The sequence below is a fragment of the Nerophis ophidion genome, linkage group LG12 (genome assembly GCF_033978795.1).
Source record: "Nerophis ophidion isolate RoL-2023_Sa linkage group LG12, RoL_Noph_v1.0, whole genome shotgun sequence".
In the NCBI taxonomy this organism is placed as follows: domain Eukaryota; kingdom Metazoa; phylum Chordata; class Actinopteri; order Syngnathiformes; family Syngnathidae; genus Nerophis; species Nerophis ophidion.
The window spans coordinates 55,144,010-55,168,127 of NC_084622.1; the positions used below are offsets into that span (position 1 = coordinate 55,144,010).

The 24,118-nt window shown below is 38.7% G+C and overlaps 1 protein-coding gene across 2 annotated transcripts in view; it reads right to left on the reverse strand.

Moving 5' to 3' along the window:
* The window catches only part of ush1c (Usher syndrome 1C), a 33,790-nt gene that overhangs the window by 2,887 nt on the left and 6,785 nt on the right, over window positions 1-24,118 (reverse strand). For both annotated transcript variants that reach the window (XM_061917782.1, XM_061917781.1), the window contains exons 3-24: window positions 23,807-23,950; window positions 23,488-23,626; window positions 18,175-18,283; window positions 18,071-18,095; window positions 17,939-17,996; window positions 17,483-17,671; window positions 17,347-17,406; window positions 15,741-15,797; window positions 13,667-13,809; window positions 11,870-11,935; window positions 11,640-11,788; window positions 9,492-9,541; window positions 9,138-9,302; window positions 8,228-8,344; window positions 7,066-7,689; window positions 6,640-6,687; window positions 6,429-6,557; window positions 3,867-3,932; window positions 2,795-2,836; window positions 2,442-2,495; window positions 2,219-2,318; window positions 551-660 (exon numbers count right to left, since the gene is read on the reverse strand). In XM_061917782.1, the coding sequence (XP_061773766.1) occupies window positions 551-660; window positions 2,219-2,318; window positions 2,442-2,495; window positions 2,795-2,836; window positions 3,867-3,932; window positions 6,429-6,557; window positions 6,640-6,687; window positions 7,066-7,689; window positions 8,228-8,344; window positions 9,138-9,302; window positions 9,492-9,541; window positions 11,640-11,788; window positions 11,870-11,935; window positions 13,667-13,809; window positions 15,741-15,797; window positions 17,347-17,406; window positions 17,483-17,671; window positions 17,939-17,996; window positions 18,071-18,095; window positions 18,175-18,283; window positions 23,488-23,626; window positions 23,807-23,950 (2,644 nt within the window). The remainder of the gene's footprint in view (window positions 1-550; window positions 661-2,218; window positions 2,319-2,441; window positions 2,496-2,794; window positions 2,837-3,866; window positions 3,933-6,428; window positions 6,558-6,639; window positions 6,688-7,065; window positions 7,690-8,227; window positions 8,345-9,137; window positions 9,303-9,491; window positions 9,542-11,639; window positions 11,789-11,869; window positions 11,936-13,666; window positions 13,810-15,740; window positions 15,798-17,346; window positions 17,407-17,482; window positions 17,672-17,938; window positions 17,997-18,070; window positions 18,096-18,174; window positions 18,284-23,487; window positions 23,627-23,806; window positions 23,951-24,118) is intronic.

The following is a 24,118-nucleotide window of genomic DNA, read 5'->3' on the forward strand; positions in this document are numbered from 1 at the left end:
TGAATTAAACCCATCCATCCATCCATTTTTTACCGCTTATTCCGTTTTAGGGGCGCGGGGGGCGCTGGCGCCTATCTCAGCTACAATCGGGCGGAAGGCGGGGTGCACCCTGGACAAGTCGCCCCCTCATCGCAGGGCCAACACGGATAGACAGACAACATTCACACTCACATTCACACACTAGGGACCATTTAGTGTTGCCAATCAACCTATCCCCAGGTGCATGTCTTTGGAGGTGGGAGGAAGCCGGAGTACCCGGAGGGAACCCACGCATTCACGGGGAGAACATGCAAACTCCACACAGAAAGATCCCGAGCCTGGATTTGAACCCAGGACTGCAGGACCTTCGTATTGTGAGGCAGACGCACTAACCCCTCTGCCACCGTGAAGCCCGCTGAATTAGACCATTATAAAAAAAATACTTAACTAATTAATTGCCTAACTAACACACAAACTCAACAACCAATCAACAAATGACCTTTAAAACAAACTGATTGACTGTGCATACGAAAAAAAAACAATATGTTAAAAAATTTTTTTTAAACATTACCCCTCCACTATTCCAGGCTCGGGCCAGAGAGTTTTGGCCTTCAGTCAGTGTTGCATCGATCAAGATCTTCCCATTAACAGCCATGAGTTCATCTCCATTTACAATACCACCTACAAACACACAAAACATATTTATCTAACAAACAAGTAGTGATGCACAAAGAGAACAATGCAGCCTGCATGAGAATGCACAAAGGGCCTGATCTACTAAAATTGTGTGTATTAAAACAGGTACAGACTTGATAGCGCACGCAAAGATTATCTATTTATTATTTAGCGTGTTTTTCTTTATGAATATGCAGATTAAATGGGGATTATCCGAAAGTTCACAACACCGGTAGGAGGAAATGCAAATATAAACATTTAGCACTCGCAATTTGATTTATCAAGCCTGAAACTGTTTTTGGGTCGCTGCTTTGCATCTTCCTCCCTTGCGTCTATACATCTATAGATTTAGCACGTCTGCAATTTGCATGCAAAATGGCACAGTAACACCCAAATGGCCTCGCTGCCTGAGAAGGAGGCGATCGTTGCAAAATGGCAGACGACGGAGAGGCAAAATCTGCCGTGATCGACATATTTCTGCGAGAAATAATAAATATTAATCATTTATGAGCTGTTGAATGACTTAAGGGTTGTTTTCAAAGACAAACAAACATCAAAATGATGTCTGCTGGCATTTTTTTTTAATGGTGTTCGTTTTTCATACATAGGATTTATTTTATATTTGTATTTTATTAACATATCTCCTACAAGTCTCACCTTAAAACTAATTTGTTTACTCTAGCCTTTAAATAGACTCCCTTTTTAGACCAGTTGATCTGCCGTTTCTTTTCTTTTTCTTCTATGTCCCACTCTCCCTTGTGGAGGGGGTCCGGTCCAATCCGGTGGCCATGTACTGCTCGCCTGTGTATCGGCTGGGGACATCTCTGCGCTGCTGATCCGCCTCCGCTTGGGATGGTTTCCTGCTGGCTACGCTGTGAACGGGACTCTCGCTGCTGTGTTGGATCCGCTTTGGACTGGACTCTCGCGACTGTGTTGGATCCATTATGGATTGAACTTTCACAGTATCATGTTGAACTTTCACAGTATCATGTTAGACCCGCTCGACATCCATTGCTTTCCTCCTCTCCAAGGTTCTCATAGTTATCATTGTCACCGACGTCCCACTGGGTCATTATTGTCACCGATGTCCCACTGGGTGTGAGTTTTCCTTGCCCTTATGTGGGCCTACCGAGGATGTCGTAGTGGTTTGTGCAGCCCTTTGAGACACTAGTGATTTAGGGCTATATAAGTAAACATTGATTGATTGATTGATATACAGCATGTGAAAACATAATTCTTGCAACATACATTTTCAGAGAAGGGTGGTACAATAAAGATATGTTCTGCATGTTCAACAACATTGCAAAACAGCACAGGATAGAGACCATGAACAAAATATAGAGGGAAATGAGTGTCTCCTTGGTGACAGCTGGTATAGTACAAGCAAAAACCTCATTAAAATATGGCGGTCAGCGCCACTTTCTCTCTTGTCATCAATTATATGTGTAATAACACTCCCACTATATTTACACACAATTTTATTGTTTGTGAATGCTACTTAGCACTTGTTCGAATCTTAGAAGATCAGGCCCAAACCGCATTATCCACATGTATGTGTACTGACCGTGCTTGTCTGCAGCCCCTCCCTCATAGACAGACGACACCACTAATTTCCCCAAAGGTGAGTCAGCACCCCCCTCCAGAGCCAAGTCCAGCTGTCCCACCTCAAGAACAAAGAAGAAACATAAAAAGCATCAGTCACGCTTATACACCATGTAATAAATTTTAGGCAATAAAGCAAATTGAATAAAAAAAAGTGAACTATTAAAATCACAGTGAATGAATACCTTTCTGATCCTGAGTAATCTCACATCCCGTCCTGCTATCTGGTCTGATGAAAACTTAGATCACAGAGAAGAAAACGATAAGAATAATTAGCTTACAGGTTCCATGATACATAATTCCTTAATTTGTAATGTCTGTTTATTTGCATTTAGCAATGATTTATCAATCGTTTAACAGAAATTATAATAGTGTACAAAAAGACTGTGTTAATAGCACATTATTATCAATCATAATGAACATTATAACTGTATGACTCTGCAGCCAGCGAGTAAGAAAAGTTTGCAGTTGTTGCATATTACACCAAGACTATGAATACAATAATTGCAATTTGTTATGCAAACAAAGCATACAATACCATTGAGTGGGGATCGAAGTCCTCCAAGTATTTCTGAAAGCCCTAAAAAACCAATATGCAGTTCCTTTAACACATCAATATGTCTATAAAGAAATACACAAAGAAAACACAAAGCAACGATACATGTGTAAATGTTTTGTTGGCACATTTCCTTTGACAACTAGTGTGTGAATGTTTCATAACCTCGAGTGCAGAAAAAAAAAATGTTTTCCTAAATCCAATGAATGCCAGAAAAAAATGCAGAGACGTACAAACGCACGCACACACACATCAAGGATGATGCCTATTCCTATTCAGCCCCTTATTCCACTGGAGGTCGGAAAAATCCCACTGTGATGGGCTGAATCAACCATTCTTCTTCCCAGACTGCCTATCAATAATGTAAAGGTTATTCTCTCACCCGTGTGTAGATATTAGACATGAAAGGTTAGAACTAAGGCTGAAAAGAATATTCGTTCTTGTGGAGATGCGGAGATGAGCACCACTTAAGCAACTGATTGCAACCACTCGTAATCATCAATGAATGGCACGGTATTCCCAGGACGCAGTGTTTGCTTCCAATGCGAGGTGCATACTGATAAGGTGATTTTAATTATTAAACACGGTAACACAGAGGAACTGGAAATGAAACACAGCAAATGGCAATGTATGAACAATCAATCACATCTCTTGAGAAGTTAAAAGGGAACTGCACTTTTTTGGAATTTTGCCTATAATTTACAATCCTTAAGATAGACAAGAACATATATATTTTTAATGCATTCTAAATCATTAATAAACGTGAATGAAAGTTTGCTTACAATGGAGCCAATGGGAGCGATGACATCATCAAAAATAAGATTAATCGTTACAGCCCCCCGGTCCTTAGCTTTTAGGAAATGTAGCCCTCAAAATAATTTTGTGAAATATCCCTTCCCTAGGGCCTCGCTTCCTTTTAAAAGTCTTGATTAATTCACTATGGCAAAAAATCTAAGCTCATACCCAAAAACAGTAGACGTCAAAGCTTTGACAGACACAGCAGAGCAAAGGTCTACAAAATGAAGGGAAGGTTTATAACGAAGGGTTGGATTACTTGTGGTTTGGTGTTTGATTTAAAAGACGAGTTGAAAGGGACCATCCGCTTCAACATTTCCGGAGGCTGAAACAAAAGATCATATTGTTGTCTAAATTGAAAAACGTAAATACGCTTGGGAAATGTAAATTTTTTGTTGACAGTCATAAAACTGGGTGTGTGCACTACAGGGACAGAAACAGCTTGAAAGTCAATTACAGTACGAGCTACTGGCAAATATTTAAACAATTCTGTCAAATGTGCGTCACTACTCGAGCCTTCAACAAAAAAGCAGTACAGTCGAAGCTGTCTATAGCAGCCATTCATGGGAAACAGCAAAAGTGGTGCTGTATGCAGGTTGGGAGCCATTTTGAGCCAGGATTTGTGATGGTTGGAGTCACGAGACCTTGGTAATAGCAATGATTCGTTCACATGGCAACGGTAAGTAGCTGCTGCTTGCTGACTGGTTGACAGTTTGAGAACAAATGAGAGGGGCCGCCATTAGCACAGGAAAATATGACATGTAAAAGGTATTAAGTGTAGTACGTATGGCACTTCACATCCCACTTGCGAATGTCCGTAATAGGTAGGTTTTCCCTAAAGCCGCAAACAAGCGTCATTGTTAATTGCAGTTAGTCATTAAATTATTCGATTTAAACATTATGGAAGAAAGCAAGTAATTACCAGAAGTCAATTCTTATTGTAGCAAATGTATCCTACAAAAGAGTAAACAATTAAATAACAGCTTAGACTCCACCTATCATCATTGCTGGAAATGGGTATTGCTTACATTGTAACCTATATTAGTAAAAAAAATGGTACACGAAAAAGGATGCCAGTGCTTGAATGGTACTAAAAAATAGAAAACATACATGTTTGTGAAAAATTAAAATAAAAGTTATATTCTTATAAAATGTTGTAATATTACAGTTGAACAGACCAGTACCGTTAATTTAAACACTTAAAGTATATAAAAGTAGTGCATTCAAAAATATATAAAATCCACTGCAAATTGTTATAATTGTGGCAGCAATACAGATCATAAGATAATGTTTGAAAAACAACTTATGTGTTGTAACATTGATATTCATAATTCCGCTCACCGTTACCGCCATTGGTGCATAATGAGCGCTGTGTTGTTGTTGCTACTGGCTAGTGGTGTTATGAGGATTGTTGTTCGCATGTTAAGGTGAAAATAAAATTTAAAAAACAGATTCAGACTTTACTTATAAGACGTCACATGTAAAATTTCACTGCAAGGCACTTGCTGCAGGTGGTTGAATCTGCATTCATTTAGCACCAATATTAAACACTGATAGCTTTTTCTTTTTTGGTCTGGCTACTACAGTTTATGTTAGTACCAGTGCCATTATAGCACCTTGTGTCAGTCCCCATCCCTAATCATTGCAATAAATGTTGATATTAGTGACCACTAGGGCTGGGAATCTTTCGTTGTCCCACGATTCGATTCAATATCGATTCTTGGGGTCGCGATTCGATTATATATCGATTTTTTTTTATTCAACGCGATTCACGATTCAAAAACGATATTTTTCCGATCCAAAATGATTCTGTATTCATTCAATAAATAGGATTTCAGCAGGATCTACTCCAGTCTGTCGACATGCTAGCGAAGTAGTATATTTAAAAATATATATATTTTCTAATTATAAAGAACAATGTTTTATCAACTGAGTGCAATAATGGAAATTTGTTTTAACTATTAAACAAACCAAAATATGACTTATTTTATCTTTGTGAAAACATTGGACACAGTGTGTTGTCAAGCTTATGAGATGTGATGCAAGTGTAAGTCACTGTGACACTATTGTTCTTTTTTTTTTTTTTATAAATGTCTAATGATAATGTAAATGAGGGATTTTTAAACACTGCTATGCTGAAATTATAACTAATATTGATACTGTTGTTGATAATATTCATTTTTGTTTCATTATTTTTGGTTTGTTCTGTGTCGTGTTTGTGTCTCCTCTCAATTGCTCTGTTTATTGCAGTTCTGAGTGTTGCTGGGTCAGGTTTGGTTTTGGAATTGGATTGCATTGTTATGGTATTGCTGTGTAGTGGTTTGTTGGATTGATAAAAAACAAAAAACAAAAAAACAATCAAAATCAATTCTGAATCGCACAACGTATTGGAATCGATTTTTTCCCACACCTCTAGTGACCACTATTCTTAGTTAAAAATATATATATATTCTATGATGTAAAATAATTGGCTAATATACAGATGGCTGCAATAGACAGGTTTGATTGATATTATTTTCCTGAAGTTGGAGAACCTATTATTACTCAACAGTAATTTTACATTACTGACCCTGTTGATGACTGGCATTGCTGAGACACATTTAAGTAAGTGCCTTAAAAGGAAGCAATTTAACACCAACAAGAATAGATTGGTCTCCTGACTAATTTAACAACCATAGATGTATTTTCCATGAAGCCGCTGCAGTGTTGGAACATTTTAATTAAGTACCAGAGCTGAACTTTTCAGCCATTAACTGTGTCACATGCATGTTTTATAACCCTGCTAATGTGAATCACGTGACTTCAGCGTGTCATTGCATACCAGGCCGTCAGAACGGACAGCAGGTCTGTGTGAATCTGGTCGCAGGCTCTGTGACTGAGGCAGCATTACAGGCTTTGACATGACAGGGACTGTAGGACGTCGCTGGTTGGGAGGACTTGGTGCTAGTTGCTAATGGGACATTGTCGTTGTATTTCAGTCCAAAGTTACTTTACAACACACCTCAATATTGTCTTGTGACAGAAAAACTCACCAAGGAAGGAGTGGATATGCGACTGGCATGGGATGTATTTCTCATGACCTGGACCACAATAAAATACAATACAGAACTGAAAGAATGCCTTTGCAGCCACACTCAAAATGTTGTTCAATATCGCAGCATGGATAAAACCATTATGTAATATTCAACAGACTTCAGTCCAATCACTCCACAGCACACACAATGGATCATCAAAACAAACCTACAACCAACCAATCAATAACAGTGAACTACATCATCAAAGGATTTCCTGGGAGTGGGCCGAAGGGAAATCCATAACCATGACCATGACGTGTATGTCATGCCATGACTTAACACCCGAGTAAAGCACCAACATGCATTCACAAGCAAACTCATGGAAAAGCAGGGTTTCCTGCTGGTCCAACAAAGCATGTATTCTCTAACATGAACACCTCTAACCTCAGGACTAGAAGGGTATGACATTTCACTTGTGTTGGACGAGTAGATGCCTCCTCTGGGCAGGTAGCCACCTGCCTCCCATTCACTCCTGCCTCCAGGTGGACTGGCGGGGTGAGGGAGGTGATGATGGCGGCGGTATCCACTGAGGGCGGCGACTTTTTCTTCCGATTGTTGCGGGAGTGGGGGAAGTGGAGGTGGGGGAGGCGGTGGTGGAGGAGGGGGCGGCGGAGGAGGTCTTGGTGTAGGTTGAGGAAATGATGGGGGATGGGTAGACAGAGGTGGATGAGGGGCTTGGGAAGGGTGGAGCCTATTCCCTTTGTTGGTCAATTTAGAAGAGGCAGGTTTGTCAGAGTTGGGTGGGGGCTGTGGATGACGCTGGGGAGATGCTTTGGAAGAATAGTTGGGAATGGTGGGGTTTAGTTTAGGCGAGGGCGGTGGGAGAGGCAAGGGAGGGGGAGGCTGGCTCATAATTGGTTGGGTGGGGGCTAGTCTCTTAAGCGGCCCCTTCAAGCTTTGATCAACCTCATCCAGGTTAAAGTCATCGAGGTCAGTGGTAGCCAGGTGCAGACCTCCTGGGAAACGCTTCACCATGATCTCCGAAGTAGGGGAGAGTGGAGGTGACAGCTTAAGAGTCAAAATTAAACAAAAATGAATCAAGGTTGAATATTTAAGAAATTGTTTGTAGTGTAGTTTAAAATGTCCTTTTGATTAAAAAGTTCAAAATGAGGGGCTAAAGCATCTCGTGCATCGCTGTACTGTAAATTAACAAGGAAAAATGGAAATAGCATGGCGTCCTCTTGTCTTAGGCTGCAACTACTCCTCTTAATATGGTAGTTATAATTCAGTAAGGTGGCGACTTGTCCGGGTTGTACCCCGCCTTACGCCCAAATGCAGCTGTGATAGGCTCACCCACACCCCCACCCTTAAGCGGTAGACAATTAATGGCTGTATAAATATCCGTCCCCAACTAAAAATGGCCACTGCTCGAAATTGAGAGTAACGCAGTTGTACGTTCCAATTACCGGTACTCACATTAAAGTCATTAATGAAGAAAATTAACAATATTTAACTCTTTGCCAGAATCAATATATATAGATTGGAACACATAAGGCAAGACCACAGCACACAGAGAGCTTACAACAAAGGAGATCTCACAGTGTACCTCTGGTGACTCGTTCTCCACACAAGAGATTTGTTCCAACCGAGTCTGACAAAGACTCTCAACCCAGTGTTGAACTTTCTCAGACTCTTCTAGGTCTTCTCTTTCTGTCTCTGAAACCTGGTGCACAGGCATTGTAATTCAACACCACACGATGTCAAACAGTCCTACACATACACACCAATGCTATTCCAATTAAACTAATATTAGCAAAACGGTTGTACCTCAGCTTAAGAGTTCTCCAGTTTAAGAGTGTTTTTAGATAAGACTTGCCTCTCGGCTAGTTTTCTGCACCATACTGAAGCAGAATGAATACAACATCAACCACATATATAAAAATATTATCTAAATGGCGGACATTTATCCATGAAAATTTGGAAAAGCTGCTGATGGTGTTTTTGACGGCGAAGCAGTCCACTCTAAAAAGGTAAATGCAGTATAAAATATTATAACATCACTCCAAAGAACTACTGCAGTTGTTTATTGTAAGTTCTATTGTATAATATTTCTTACCTTTAAGATTGTTTGTTTTTTTAAGAGGCATGTTACATGTTAAAATTATGCTTTTTTTGGGGGGGGCGGAGGTCCAATCACCCATTTAATTTATTTTAATCCATCTCAGTGGGAGACGTTGATTTGAGATACAGTATAAGTGTTTTGAGTGAGTGTTTTGAGTGAAGAGCGCCGTCACAAAACCAGTTAAGCCCGTAAGATGAGGTACTTCTGTAAATAAAATTGTTGATTCTGTAATAACTTTGACACTCCGAATTCAAGCATGTTAAGGCAGATTTACATAAGCAGCATAAACAAATCCACCTAAAGACAAACATGTTTGAATAATGTATTATTATTAAAAAATACAGCTCTTTCATTGGATGGCATTTACTTTGCTGCCCAAACTATCGTACTGTACCTCCTGGACCAGCCTATTGATTTTCAACTGCTTTTCTCGTTCGTACATCTCTTCTTTCTCCTTGGCCAGTTTTAGCTCAAACTCCATCTCCTTTTTGTTTTTTCTCTGCTCCTGCAGCGTGTCTGTGTTGGACACTTTTTTCTTTTTCTTCTTCTTCTCTCCTTTCTGCAGCGTCAATACTTTGTCAGTACAAAACATTAACTGTCCCACAGCAAACCATGCAGAAATAGCTACAACTCCAAACTAGGAAAGCCAATTGTGATCATTAAAAATGTAAACATATCTCATTTCACTTTAAATTCTTTGTATGCCTTCTTTTGCCACACCACAATCCACACAGGAAAGTCACAATACCTTGCGGAATGACGGGAGCTTCCCTTCATACCGATAAAACCAGCCAAATGCTATGGACATAAAAGCAATGTTATTTTATCTCACTATTAAAACCAGATTTGAACGAGTCAGTTATTTATCAAATAACATTAGAAATACATCATCACTACAAGAGAACTTTGGCCTGTTTCTATAGCACCACACAAACAGAGTCATGGACTTAGAAACAAAAGAAGCTCATGCAAGCGAAGTTGAACTACTTCTATTTAGGAATAATATCCTATGTGTCATGTTTTTTTACTCATTTTCTGTACTGAGATATGTTGCAATGCCATCAAAGATGTCATGTTCCATTCTTTTGCTGCTAGCATACATTAAGTTATTTACATTTTTTGGGACATTTTGTGTTGGTTGATTTTTTTTGCCACATGACGAGGTAAGGTTGTTTGATTTGGGTCATATAAGTGAATGCTGAGCTGTTTTACTTTAGGGTACAATTCATGGTCATTGACCTGTATTACTCTCGGTGTCCATAAGATGGTGGCAAAGTTGCAGCATCAAGATGGACAGATTTGTATAGTGAATTGAAATTAGGCTGTGGGCCAGATTAATAATTAAACTAATAACATCTCACGGGCCAAATTGAAGACGGTCACACTTGGGTGTGGGCCGTAATTTGGACACCCCTGACACGTATATTCCACAAGTTTTTCTTCTTGATGAAAAACTACTTATTTAAAAATGTATTCTTTGTAACAAAATTAGTGAGAAAGAAATATACAGTAGAACCTCGATTTACGAACTCTACTATTTGCAAATTTTCTCGGTTTACGAACTTTTCGATTGCTCCAAATACGCCTCTGTGTGCGAACCATGTCTCTGTGTACGAACGTTTCATTCATTCATTTTGTGTTCCGAAGGCAGCCATTTTGTACCTGCTCGTATTGAATAAATTGAGGAAGTCGTCTTTGTACCACAGCAAGTGTTTAGTTGTGATGATAACTGACTTTTCTGTAAAAATGCCATAGCAAATTAATTTCACAGCAGAGAAAACTATCTCTCATTTAGCAGGGCCTCTTCCAAGAGAACACACAAGGCCCATCCCCTGAGCTACTTTCCCTCTCCCCATCTGTCTGTTCCTTTCTCTCCTTTAGTGAGCTGCTCCTTTGGCAAAGTTGATGTACTGTTAGTGGATTGTACATTTGTCCTTTTTGAAATGTTTGTTATTGTAGCAATACGGTTTTTAAGTTAAGGGTTTTTGTGATTTCTGATCATTTGTGAAAGGGCCAAAGGGACTTGTGTGTGCTTGTGTTGGCACAGTTCAGCACTTTTGTCGGGGCTGGAACAAATTATTCGTATTTACATTCTTTCTGTTAGAGATATTTGCTTCACAAGACAAACCTTTCGATTTAACCCTACTCAAGAACCTATTAAGTTTGTAAATTGAGGTTCCACTATATTTTCATGATCCCTCTTGGCAGTTTTGACATTGTTCAATATTTTCCTTTTTTTTTTTCATTTCCTGTGTGCACTGTTTTTTCAACTTACTTTGTTTACAGTACACGTTAGCTGGTTACTACTGTTAGATGTGTTTTCCGCTACACCCTACTTTGCTTTATTTATTTTGCCTGCCTTGTTCCTGAAAAAATAAATTTCACCTGCATGTCGCTATACCTGTCTCTGCATCCTGGGGTCACACCAACAGCCACCATGCACAACCGTGACGGTTACATGACATCCATGTTAATAAGGATGCTACTGACCTTAAAAGCATAGTATAAAAATTAAAGACACCTAGTTAAATGAAGCCCGATTTTGCTTATTTGGATTTGGCAGATGAGAAAAGGTGTTGATGCGTTGATCATATTCGCTATACGGTCAGGAATAAATTGTTACACTTGGTTGTCATAGGAAATGTAGCACTAAGCTTTTTACAAATGTAGAATCCTTCAGCAGACTCACTTCTCTGTCCTCCTTATCTTCCATGACCTCCTCAGAGCTGCCTTCATCATCTTACAGGACGGTTGATAAGAAGCAGCACAGCACACAACAGTGACACAAAGAAAGCATGCTCAATCACATCTACCGTAACTGTGCATTCCAATAAGAGAAAAAAGAAGCGAAAATGTTCATGCAATAGAAGAAAATGTTGATCTTTAGAGTTCTTACGAGAACTTTTGGCCTTCGGAGACTGGGAGGTTTTGATCTCAGGTGGGGCAGGCGACGGGCTCCTCTGAATCTGACGACTCTGTGGATGCTCTTCAGTTCCATAATCCTCCTCCCAATCTCTGTGGTGTTTCCTCTCTACTGCCTCAATCCTAAAAGATCACAGCAAAGCAAGAAAACATTTAAACTTACAACCATTGAACTAAGCACCTGAATCTACTCATATCGCTTACTTCTCCATCTCATTCTTGTAGCGCTGCTCTTCCTCTGCCGTCTTCTGTGAGATTTCCATCATTCTCCTGTGGATATATTTACAGTATTAAATGTGCAAATGTTGAAATAACATATCTTATGATAGAGTACAACAGACTCAGACTTAGACAAACTTTATTTATCCACAAGGGAAATTGTTCCACACAGTAACTTAGTTGCAAAGGATGGAAAGTGTAAGGATGGAAAGGATGATGCAGATATAAAGTAGACAAAAAATGTACCATAGTATCAATACAAAATAACATATATGTAATATTTACAGTATATAACATATACTGATATATTATATTATATTTTATATAACATATACAATATATAACAATTACCATGTACAGTACTACAGTATATGTAACAGCTGCAGCAAAAATAGGGCAGCATAAAATACAGAGTAGATCCAACAGAAAATATACATTTTAAACAAAGAGAGGTAGCTAACATAGAAGCGGTCAGGTAATAGACAGATATAATCTATAGCTGTATGGCGAGTGATTATACAGCTGGATGGAGTGTGGAATGAAGGAGTAATAAGCCACTAGTCACGACATCCCTAAATAATTGTATGTTTTCCTTATTGCTGTACACAGGCCATTTCCGGATGTGCGTGCGGAATTCAATTGGATTTAAATCAAACTTAATTTGGCTGTTAGCTCTTATTCAATGATATGTTTACATGGTTTAGTGCAGCAGATGGTCATTATGTAGCATATTTTCAGTGAGTAAATTTAGTACACTTTTTTCATATCTGTTAACAACATTGAACCTTGCAAAGCTGCCAAAATCTGGTGTTTGCCAGATTTCCTCCTCGCTTATTCAGGCTTTTTTTCTGATTAGACAAAATATGTGCAAAATGTTGGGGGAATGTTTATTTTTGAAAATATTTGTGTTCATGTGGACAATAGACCTTGGCCGAAAACCCATTTGGCTGGACAATATTGTCCCAAAACTATTTCTGATAAACAACATTATTGTCAGCATTATTTTAAGCCCAAATAGAGCACTAATCATCATAATAAGACTAATTCAAGTATTGCTTTCAAATGCAATAAAGTTGGATTTGTCTTTGGGGGGTTTTTTTAACCGTTGTTATTGGAAGGTTTTTAATATCCTAAATAAATAAAAAAACAATAAAAAATAAAATAGACTCTCAATCTCTGTTAGCAAAAAAATTACCTGAATAAATATTGAACATCTGGAAGTGGGTCGGGTGGTTTGTTAGATTGTTGTTTTTTTGTTGCCATCACTTTCCAAGAAATTTAACATACATCATTGGTGTTAATAGGGTCATGTTGTTCACTCATTTGAAGATGAAATATTCCCACACGGGACATTTAGCTTTGCATCCATAATTTTTCCTCCGAATATTTTTTCACTTAGCTCACTAGCGAGTCATGAATAGCGAGGCTCTCTGTCAGTGCATTTTGTGTGTAAGCTGGCAGTCTTGCCTTTGCCCACAGACACAAATATTATGGATGACTGACAAGAAGATTCACTAATTTTGCAATTGAATAACAGTGCTCAGGTGTTGAGAGCGATGTAGAGAGTAAACCCTCTTGCACCCCGTTTGAAAGCTGGAGACGAAAACATGGCAATTTATCGAGTTCATTTTCATTTATCGTCCGATTAATTGATTGCTTAGTGAATAATGTTTGACTGTCTACAAGGTAGAACTGTACTGTGCTTGCTATAATTGTGGCAAATGATAAGTTGTTCAGAGAAAAAACATCCTCTCGTAACCTCAGTAACATTGAGTCACTTACTGCCTCTCTTTCTCCTGTTGCTCTTTAAGGATCTTGTTGGTCTCCAGAGCCACCCTCTTCTGATGCATCAGCTCCTGCCTATCCAGCTCCCTGCGAGCCTCCGCTGCCAGCCGCTCCTCATCTGTCATAAACAGCTCACTGCCCTGTGAGAGCAGCAACAGATGGACAAGACTCTGTGTAACCACCTGGACTGTGAAGTCACTACATAACTTAAAACTAGTGCTGTTTAAGTTAATGCAATAACAAGTTAACTATAATTTCCTTTAACGTTGAACTTTTTTTTTTGACGCGCTTCTAACGTGCACACGTCCTGTCTGATTCTCTGTTTGTTTTGTAGCGTGGGAAAATGTACTTGCGTCTACTTACTGTTCAGCCACAAGCAGGTAAAAAATGGACAAAAAAAGGTTACATTATGGAAAGCCCAGGCCCAAAGCCATGGAAATGTGTTCTTTTCATACATGATTGCAGTGAGCAATCATCACTGCAGCAAATGCTTGCTGGAGTGCTTCCAATCAGAGGGGTAGAGCTTCACTTCTGTATTAAGATTACTGTTTACTGCATTGATTGATTGATTGACATAGGTTGTTACTGTAACTGCTTTAGTTAAAAAAAAGACGATAGGCAGGAAGTCTAGAGACTTTCAGGTGAAATCATGTCCACACACCTCTTCTCAAACCAATCACATACTTCTATCCATCCATCCATTTTCTGCCACTTGTCCCTTTTGGGGTCACGGGGGGTGCTGGAGCCTATCTCAGCTAGCTTCACAATAATAGCGTCAAGCATCACATCCAGTCTACCCAAACTAACAAAATGAAAAATGTCTTACATTTCGATCATCCTTTGCTAAGGATGTTTCGCAATGTAATCTGTGATATTTCTATCTAAATAAATGCTAACACATTAATTGAGGAATATAAAGGGGGGTATTTTCTGCCAGGCTACAAAAAGTGTACATTGTTATTTTATACATGTTTTGGTTTATAGTCCTCAATTACAGAGTGTTTAGCAGGCTGCATTTTAGATTTTATTTATAAATAGAGAAAGTTGAGACACTGTTATGCAGCAATATGATTAACTTGTACTACACATAATGTACAGACTATCAGAAGGATGTATTAAGGTACATATTTGACAATTGACAATGATCGTAACAATCCACACTTTGTTATTTTGGCGCAAGACTTGTATCTAAACACATAAGTGCAGTTTGTCCTCACAATGCAAGCGCTCCTACAGAAGAAATACTAATTCTGTATTCCTACAAAATGCAAAATCTGGCAGGAGACCAATAAAATGTATTTAAAAGTGCTCCTATGTACATTTTGTGTTGAGCTGTTTTAAAAAGCATAATGTTTAAAAAATATTTTATTGAAGCAAATTAATTCTCCAGTCATGGTATTAAAAACTTGAAAATAATCTGTCTACAGTACACTTACTTATGATGAAGACATATCTATCCGTGATTAATTGCAATCATTTTTAGGTAACTATGAACAAAATGTGATTAATCACAATAAAATATTGCAGTCGTTTGACAGCCCTTCTTAAAACCCTATATGTTTACATCAAAGTAACAGTATCATAATAAAAGTATACTGAATATGAGGCAAGAGACAATATGATACATGTATGCAAAACAGAAAAAATATAGGCACAAATGAATTAGAAGAGCAGAGTAAATAAGATGCCGCTGCTTGTCTTCTGTAACGCATTCACCATCTGTCCACGGCTATGACATAAACAACCTAATGAGACACTTGATTGATTGTAAACGTTGAGAGGCCGAGCCGAAGGCGGAAGGTAACGGTACAGCCATAAAAGCCCAGGCACAGGTATTAATGCTGCACAGGGATGCATAAAGGAGGAAAACGCATTTGTGTCCACATTTGTCATTGCCTGAGGGCATACAATTTCCTCATTTCAGCTTCAGATATAAATCAAACACATGATTTCCATACCCACCTTCTGTTTTAGAGTTCTACATAAGAAAACATGTTGTAAAGGAGTAAATACAATTAAACAAAAGTAGCTACAAAACTCACATGTAATTTTTAAAACTGGTTTTACTTACAGCTCCTGTCAGAACAGTAATAGTCAGACTCCTGCTGCTTTTCAGGACTCTCACAGCCTAGAAAAGTAAGAACAGAAAGCCCAATTCCATTAATTTTGCAAAAATGATAATAAAATATTGGTAAATAATGCAGATGGAATCTTCACCATCATTCCCCAAATGCATGAATGGACACATTTTTAATTCTTCAAAAATAAACACCTCATTAGCCAATTCAGCTTAGATTACTTTACGAACAAATTTACTGATACATGAACAAAAGTGTTCAACATTAAGTTTCAATTGTACCATAAAACAAGAAACGGTAGAAGGTAACACCTATGCAGCAATTATAGCTGGCTAGATTACTTAATGTAATTACCATGAATTGATTAATTACCATGAATTGATTAACGTGGACCCCGACTTAAACAAGTTGAAAAACTTATTGGGGTGTTACCATTTAGTGGTCAATTGTACGGAATATGTACTGTACTGTGCAATCTACTAATAAAAGTATCAATCAATCAATCAATCAATGTTGTGCAGTATTATACAGTATACAATAAATTGGGGCATTAAACATAAATGTATTTTTACTCCCTTTACATTACAAAAATGTATCACACTTTTTTATTTATATGACAAAATGTTTATACTTTTTTTTTTTAATCAAACTTTAATTTTTTTGATTGTTTTGTACAAAAAAAAATATTAGAAAAAGGTTCTCTACTTTATTTTTTAGTTTAAAATAACAAATTAAACATGATTAAAACAAATGCAACTACAGGTGAAACTAAAAAAGATGTAATATATAAAATATCCATCCATTCATCCATTTTCTACCACTTATTCCCTTTTTTTGGGGTCGCGGGGGGTGCTGGCGCCTAGCTCAGCTACAATCGGGCGGAAGGCGGTGTACACCCTGGACAACACAGATAGACAGACAACATTCACACTCACATTCACACACTAGGGCCAATTTAGTGTTGCCAATCAACCTATCCCCAGGTGCAAGTGGGAGGAAGCCAGAGTACCCGGAAGGAACCCACACAGTCACGGGGAGAACATGCAAACTCCACACAGAAAGATCCTGAGCCCGGGATTGAACTCAGGACTACTCAGGACCTTAGTATTGTGAGGCAGACGCACTAACCCCTTTTCTCCACCGTGCTGCCCTTCAAATCAAAAATATAAATTTGGGGTTTTCAAAAGGGCTATGCCTTGATCATCAAAAATATAACAAATAATAATTGACATATCTAACTTTGCATGTAATTAGTTCATACTAAATATTAGTTTCACATTTAAAATTGAATTGGTGACTAGAATGAACTTTCGCACAATATTAAATTTTTTGGGAGTTTCACCTGTATATGTTCCGTGATTCAGTCCCGGGACATCTGTTTACAAGCCCAGCACAGAAATTTTGCCCCACTGGAATCAATGGGGATATATGTGGAGACTATTTCTTTCATAGTATTTTCAATGACGGAGCAGGAAGGGGATAGGAATACGTTTGTGGTAGAATTTCACATAAGGCGCCCTTTCAATAATTAATAGACATTTTACATGCGCTTGGTGGCACTCCTATCTGATTATATCAAACTTTGTGTCCATTTCTTACCTCTTTGTGGTCCACATTGGTGAAGTCTACTCCATTCACCTCCATAATCTGGTCTCCAACCTACAGTTTAGAATGAGACACGTGCAGTTCACATCTGAGGGTAGCACAGATAACGTAGACTTCCACATTCACTCACTTGAAGTCCAACCTCCGCGGAAAGTGAGCCTGCTTTGACGTTACTGATGTAGATGCCAGGTTTCTGTGTAGGACCACTGGAGATACTGATACCCATGCCCTTGGTGCCCACCAGGCTGAGAAAGACCTTCTTTTCCTTGATCTCCTTCCCTCCAATCGACATGAAACCAGCAACACTGCTTTTATTGTCCTGGGAGCAGAAACAGCAGTTACCTGACTGCTGTACTTCAATGAAAGTGTTATCTAATATTGATGTGGCTTTTTCACAAGGTTTAAGTACAAACTATGGAAAAGTCTTAGCCCCTAAATCTGTTTTTTGTAATGACATAATGACAGTATACTGTACCCCGAGAGCAGACCTCAGCCAATGCCATCTCGTCGGAAACAATTACAGGAGTTTTATAAGAATATTGACTCTATAAAAAAAAAAATCTTTATCACATTGATGCTTGCTTACCCCAGAATCAGACACAAACTGGTCCACGAACTGCCACTTGAGGGGTTCGTCAGATGAGCTGTAGACAGCAGATATTGATTATTATAACCTCGCTATTAAATTGATTGGACATAGAAAAAAATAAGAGTTTACCTTTTAACAGGAATCATCCCCACATCTGCAGAGAAAAACACATTATACCAATGACAACAATTAAATAAGACTTAAATTGAATCGAGTTGTGTATTTTGACATACGTCTGACTTTGAGTGATACGATTTTCTTCGTCTTGATAAGACTTATGACCTCCTCGTGGATACAAGAGGAGATGGAGTATCCATTGATACGCACAATCTCATCACCAACCTTGAATGTCAATACAGGGTTAAACAGTTTGATGACATAGTATTGTTTAATCATTTTTACACTCCAAGAATGTCAAGAATGTGATGATGTTACCTAAAATATTGCCTGTATAATTTAAAACTATATTTGTGTTTCCAATATATGAAATCTATCCATTGTATACCACTTATCTGTTATTTTAGCGCCTATCCCACCGTAAATTTCTGAGATATCATACCAGGGCCAGCGCTGCCCTTGTGGCAACCCGTCAGCCTTCCTGTTCTATGGAGGGATTGTACTGCATCCAAGTGTTGCTGTATTTTTCAAGTGCAATGACAATAAAGTTCCATCCTATATGGGCCGAATAATGAATTAACTGATTAGCATGACAAAATGGACTCTTAAGCCTGATAATAAAGCAGACATAGGCCAGAATAATGAAAATACATTAATTTCATGATAGAACATGTTGTAGCTGCAGACCGGTCAACGTTTGAAAATTTGTCCCATGGACCGGGGGGGGTTTTTTTTTTTTTTCATTAAGAAATACAATCATGTGTGCTTACGGACTGTATCCCTGCAGACTGTATTGATCTATATTGATATATAATGTATATATTGTGTTTTTTATGTTGATTTAATCATTTTTTTTATTTTTTTTTATTTCTTTTGCGGCCCGGTACCAATCGGCCCGCGGCCCGGTGGTTGGGGACCACTGCTCTAGTGGAAAAAAGTTGCATGACCTGGAGCACGGCTTCAAAGAGCACGTGATTCTGCAATGCATTGTGGGGGCTGGGTGGCCCTTTTGGCTGGACAAAGCTTTAGTTTACATGGCTATAATCAACCCGCGGCATTGTGAAAAAGAGCAACAAACTGGATTAAAATTCATCCATCCGTTTTCTACCGCTTATCCCTTAAAATGAATCATACAAATGAAAAAATATCAAGGGACTGTACTAAAGCAAACTGGATCTTGTTCCAAAAACTCGCCACTTAAAGAATAAGTAAAATTGGTGAAATTGATCCATATGAACACGTCCAATAGACAAGATTTGAGCAAGTTGCCGAAAATGTCCTGTATCTCGCTCGTCAACGGAAATTACCGAAGAGGGGAGGCAGGTCAATAGGATGCGATAGTTGCGATTAATGGTGTTGAATTCATATTTCTAGTTATGCAATTTCTTACAATTAGGGTTGTGGGGAGAAGAGTGTAAGGTTTTCAAGTAGTGTGCTGTTATGGCCATTATCCCACTACAAACTGGGCAGCAGCAGGACTGCAGTGCCAGTTCGGAGCGTAGCGGAGCAACAAACTGCCCGGACATCCCAGAGTAGCTTCAGGAATGAAGAGCCGTACGTGGAAAAGCAAGCTTTAGCAGCCAACGGTGGGCTGTTGAAGCTGAACTACTGCTAATGATTTCCAATGGCTTGAAATACAAGTTAGTTAGATATCTTTCTATAAAAGGGTAGGACCAAACTTTGGCCTGGGGATTACAACCAACCCGTTGGTCTTTCTGATGCGGCCTGCCAAAAATTAGAACAGAATTGAGCAAATTTTGTAATAATTATGACCACATTCATTGTCCTGTATTACCAAGTAATTCAATGAAGTGGCTATAAGGCCAGCAATACGATTGATTGATTGATTGCACAGCCCAGTTACACTTTCTACTCTGCTACTCAATGGCGGGCCGTGCGTTTCACACCCAGGCCTTCAGTGATATTCGACTTCAATGATTACCTCTAAAAATACCATAACTGATGTACCACATGATCATTGCTGGAGAAATACTACACAGGAACACATTTACACCCTACTAGGCATTCAATCACATTAACAGTATACAAAATGGGTTATTTTCTGGCGCATTTAAAAATAAATCGTAACGCATTAGCAATTAAAACATATACCGTAAATTTATCTGCTTGGCTTACGGAACTTCCGGTCAATAAAGTTTGATTCAAAGAACACACTTATCAAAGATATATTAACGGCGCTGACCAAATGATGCCAAAAAATGCACATGTAAAAATGTTAATTAAATGAGAAGCATGTCACACTTTAACAACAAGAGTTTACAACTGTCAGTTGTAACGGAACAGCTAATGTCAGTGATCTAATTGGCTATCGCAACTGTCTCTCAACTCTATGTGTTCTCAAATTCATGCGCTACTGGTCCCAATGAGTATCCGATCACAGGATGCGTAAATGTCACGTTCAACGTGAGGCCATCTAGAAGGCCTTACTGACAACAATTTGTGATCTGATTGGCTACCGCAACTGTCTATCACTGTATGTGCCCGTTCGCTTACAGTGCACGGACGCAGGCATTGTTGATTCTGAAGGCGTCTGGCAGATTTCGTACTGCATGGCATTTTTAGCTAGCTGAATTCTGATTGGATACAAAACAACAGCACTGGAACCTGCATATTATGACATGAAAATAATACGAATAATTTTAAATATTTAGGGAAGTAAATTAAAAAAATATTTTATCTTTAGGGACTTCTGGTTATGTTAGGCCAGCAAAGAAGGCTTTAATGGCCCTGAAGGCACACCACTGCTGCTACTGCTCTCACAGCAGAACCAATTTGCAACAATGAGTGGGCCACAGAAAAGCAAAGTTGACAGCGAATTCCGGGTGTCTGATAAGGAATGGATAACTAAATACTTTTTCACTGAAGTCCAGTTAAAGGCTGTATGATTTATTTGCCAAGAAACCGAGGCGGTTTTGAAGGAATACAACATAAACCGTCAATTCTCCACCAAGCACGCTAATTACATGAACAACCAGTCAATTCAAGAACAGAGCGTTACCGCTCAGAATTTAGAAGCTAATTTGCAGGCTCAGCAAAACATTTACATCCGACAAACTACTATCCAGGAATCAAGCACGAAAGCAAGTTATCTACTAGCATTCAAATAAGCCAAGACTAGTCAGCCTTTTTCCAAAGGACAATGGTGGAGTGCATGGTGGAGACAGAAGGTGTTTTGTGTCCAGAAACCAAGAGCAAATTTGAAAAAAATAGCTTACCACGCTGGAGAGTGACTCATCATGTGGAGTTAATTGAAAAAGACTTAGCTAGCAAGCTAAACAAAAAAAAAAGAGCAATGTACATAATATTCCTCGGAAAGTAATGACATTGGGGACGCCGCTTGGCTTTGGATTTTCATCAGAGGGATTAATGACAATTTTGAGATAACAAAAGAGTTTTAGTCCATGGAATCCCTAAAAGAAAAAACAAGAGGAGAGGACTTATTTGGGAGAAGTCATCATGAGGCACAAAGTACCTTGGAGTGAGCTAGCTAATGTTAACACTGATGGGTCGCCAAAATTGGTAGGAAAAAACAATGGGTTACTAAAAAAAAAATCCAGGAGAGTGTAAAGTAAGACAACCCCCAACAGGAGGTACACTATTTACACTGCATTATCAACTAGGAAGCACTGTGCAAACCTGTATTGAAGCTTGAACACATAGTGAACCCAGTTATGAAGCTTGTTAACTTTATTTGGGCGACTGCACTTAACCATTGTCAGTTTATTAAATTTCTTGAAGAGACTGACGGCGACCACAACTTGCTTTGACATTCCAATGTTCACTGGCAAGTTTGGGTAAAGTATGTCAACGGATGTGGGAGCTAACATTTTGGAACAACAAAAACAAGCTGACACACTGAGCTGAGTGACACCAATTGGCTTTGTGGTTTTGCTTTTGCTGTGGACATACTGGCACACATGAATTAGCTAAATGTGACGCAAGGACCAGTTTTTACATGAAATATAGACAAATGTCAAAGCCTTCAAAACCAAGCTAACATTATTTTCAAAACATGTCAAGCAAGTCATTCACTTGTTTTCCCGCACTGGCTACACTAAAAGATGCCCCTCGACATGTAAAATAAATACAATAAATCACTGGATGACCTGCATGGAGAAATCTGCACTTGCTTCTCTGATTTTTGAAAAATTGACAAGTCACTCCAGCTTGTCTCCTGTCCCTTTACACAAGATCCTTAAACGGTGCTAGAGGAGCTGCAGTTGGAACCAGAGTGACGCCATCTTGAGGGAGAAGTTCCACTCGCTTAAATTGAATGGGTTTTATGCTTCATTATGCCCAGCAAAATTTCTAAATATCCATAAGATGGCACAGAGAATGCTGGTCCTGTTTGGATCTACATATGTGTGTGTACAGACTTTTAGAGTGATGAACACCAACAAAGCACCCCACAGATCCCAGTTGAGTGAGGGACACCTCAGATCTGTTTTGAGAATTGCCACAACAAAACTGACACCTGACTTTGACGTACTGGCAAAAAAGGGTGATTAACAACACTGCTCCCACTAAAAGATAATTAAATTATTAACTCTTTAATACACCTTTAATGTTGCTTTGATGTTTTATTATAAAAAATAGTTGCATTATACCTAATAAGCTCATGTTTGCAAAGTCTACTCTTAGTTCCAACAGATATAATATACTTTGAAATGCATCATGTCAAATTTGTAAAGCCAGCATGGTCCCTGAGCCAAAAAATTTGCCGACCCCTGTGCTATAAGGTACTGTTAATGAGTTTTGGGTTGTTTTTGTTTCGTAAGATTTTTTGGGCAGATTTTAAGGGGTTTACTGTGGCATTCACTATGCCATTAAGCCGTAAAGTGACTCTTAACTGAAATTTATGCTCGCAGCTTAAAGCATGTCAAACAGCCGAGAGACTGATCGAATGCAATTTTGTTATTCTTATAGCCAGACCTGTGTGCGTTTATTTCCATACCTGACAATTTCAGCCACAACGATTGCCTTCCTCAGAGGTTGTCATGTGATGTTGCTGTGACGTGTGTGGTAAGTTGTGGCCGAAACCGTCAGGTACAGAAATAAACACACAAGTCTGACTATAAGAATAACAAAATTGCATAATCTTTTTAAGACCTAATGAACTTCTTTGGAAGACTGCTAGTATCTCAAAATACTCATAAACTGGGGCACTCGTAAGTTGAGGTACAAGTGTATGTTTAATACTAACTAAACTGAATATATGTGCATAATGTTTAATACTACTTCTACTACTACAAGACACATTTACCACCAAAGATTGCACTCATTGGATTTTGATAACACTGTACAATATTAAACGTTTAAAAGGTAAAAAGTTTGTGCTGTGAATTTTATCTCCTAGATTTTAATACTTAAGAGGAAACAGCCAAATGATGCAAGTATAATACACATACCTGAAGGCCAACATTCCCAGCCTGGCCATCTTTGACAATCTGTGATATGTAAAGACCGCATCTAAACTCCAGCCCTCCTCGAACACTCAGACCCAGCCCATCACGATGTGTCCGATCTAAACGCACCTCTTTTAGCTTCCTAAACCAATAAAGACAAAGTTGAGGATATACAGTCAATAGGGTAAGAGCAGAATGTATGAAAAATGGTAAGAAATAATATGGCCAAGAACAAATCCTGTCTATTACAAATGCACATTATGTGGTTGTAAATTTGATCAAATACAACCAACAGGAAAGAATTGTGTATCGTTCTACACACCTGGACCTCTTGGGGGTTAGCAGGTCATACTCCACTTGGTGTTTGAGTGGGATGAGAGGCCTGATGGCATCAAACAGAGGCAAACGCTTTGGTTCATTGATTACCAGCTTCAGGTCCCCAACAAGCACTGGCAATTCCATGGACCTGATAAACAACAAGGGGATGGATATATATGATGTTAGCTTGATATTTGATGATAAGACAGTATGTGGAGTCATTTTTGGCCAGGGCTTGTTTGGCCCTCAGCATAGTTTTGTTACTATTGAGATGCATCATTAGATATTTAACTAATTTGTTGTGTCACCTATTACA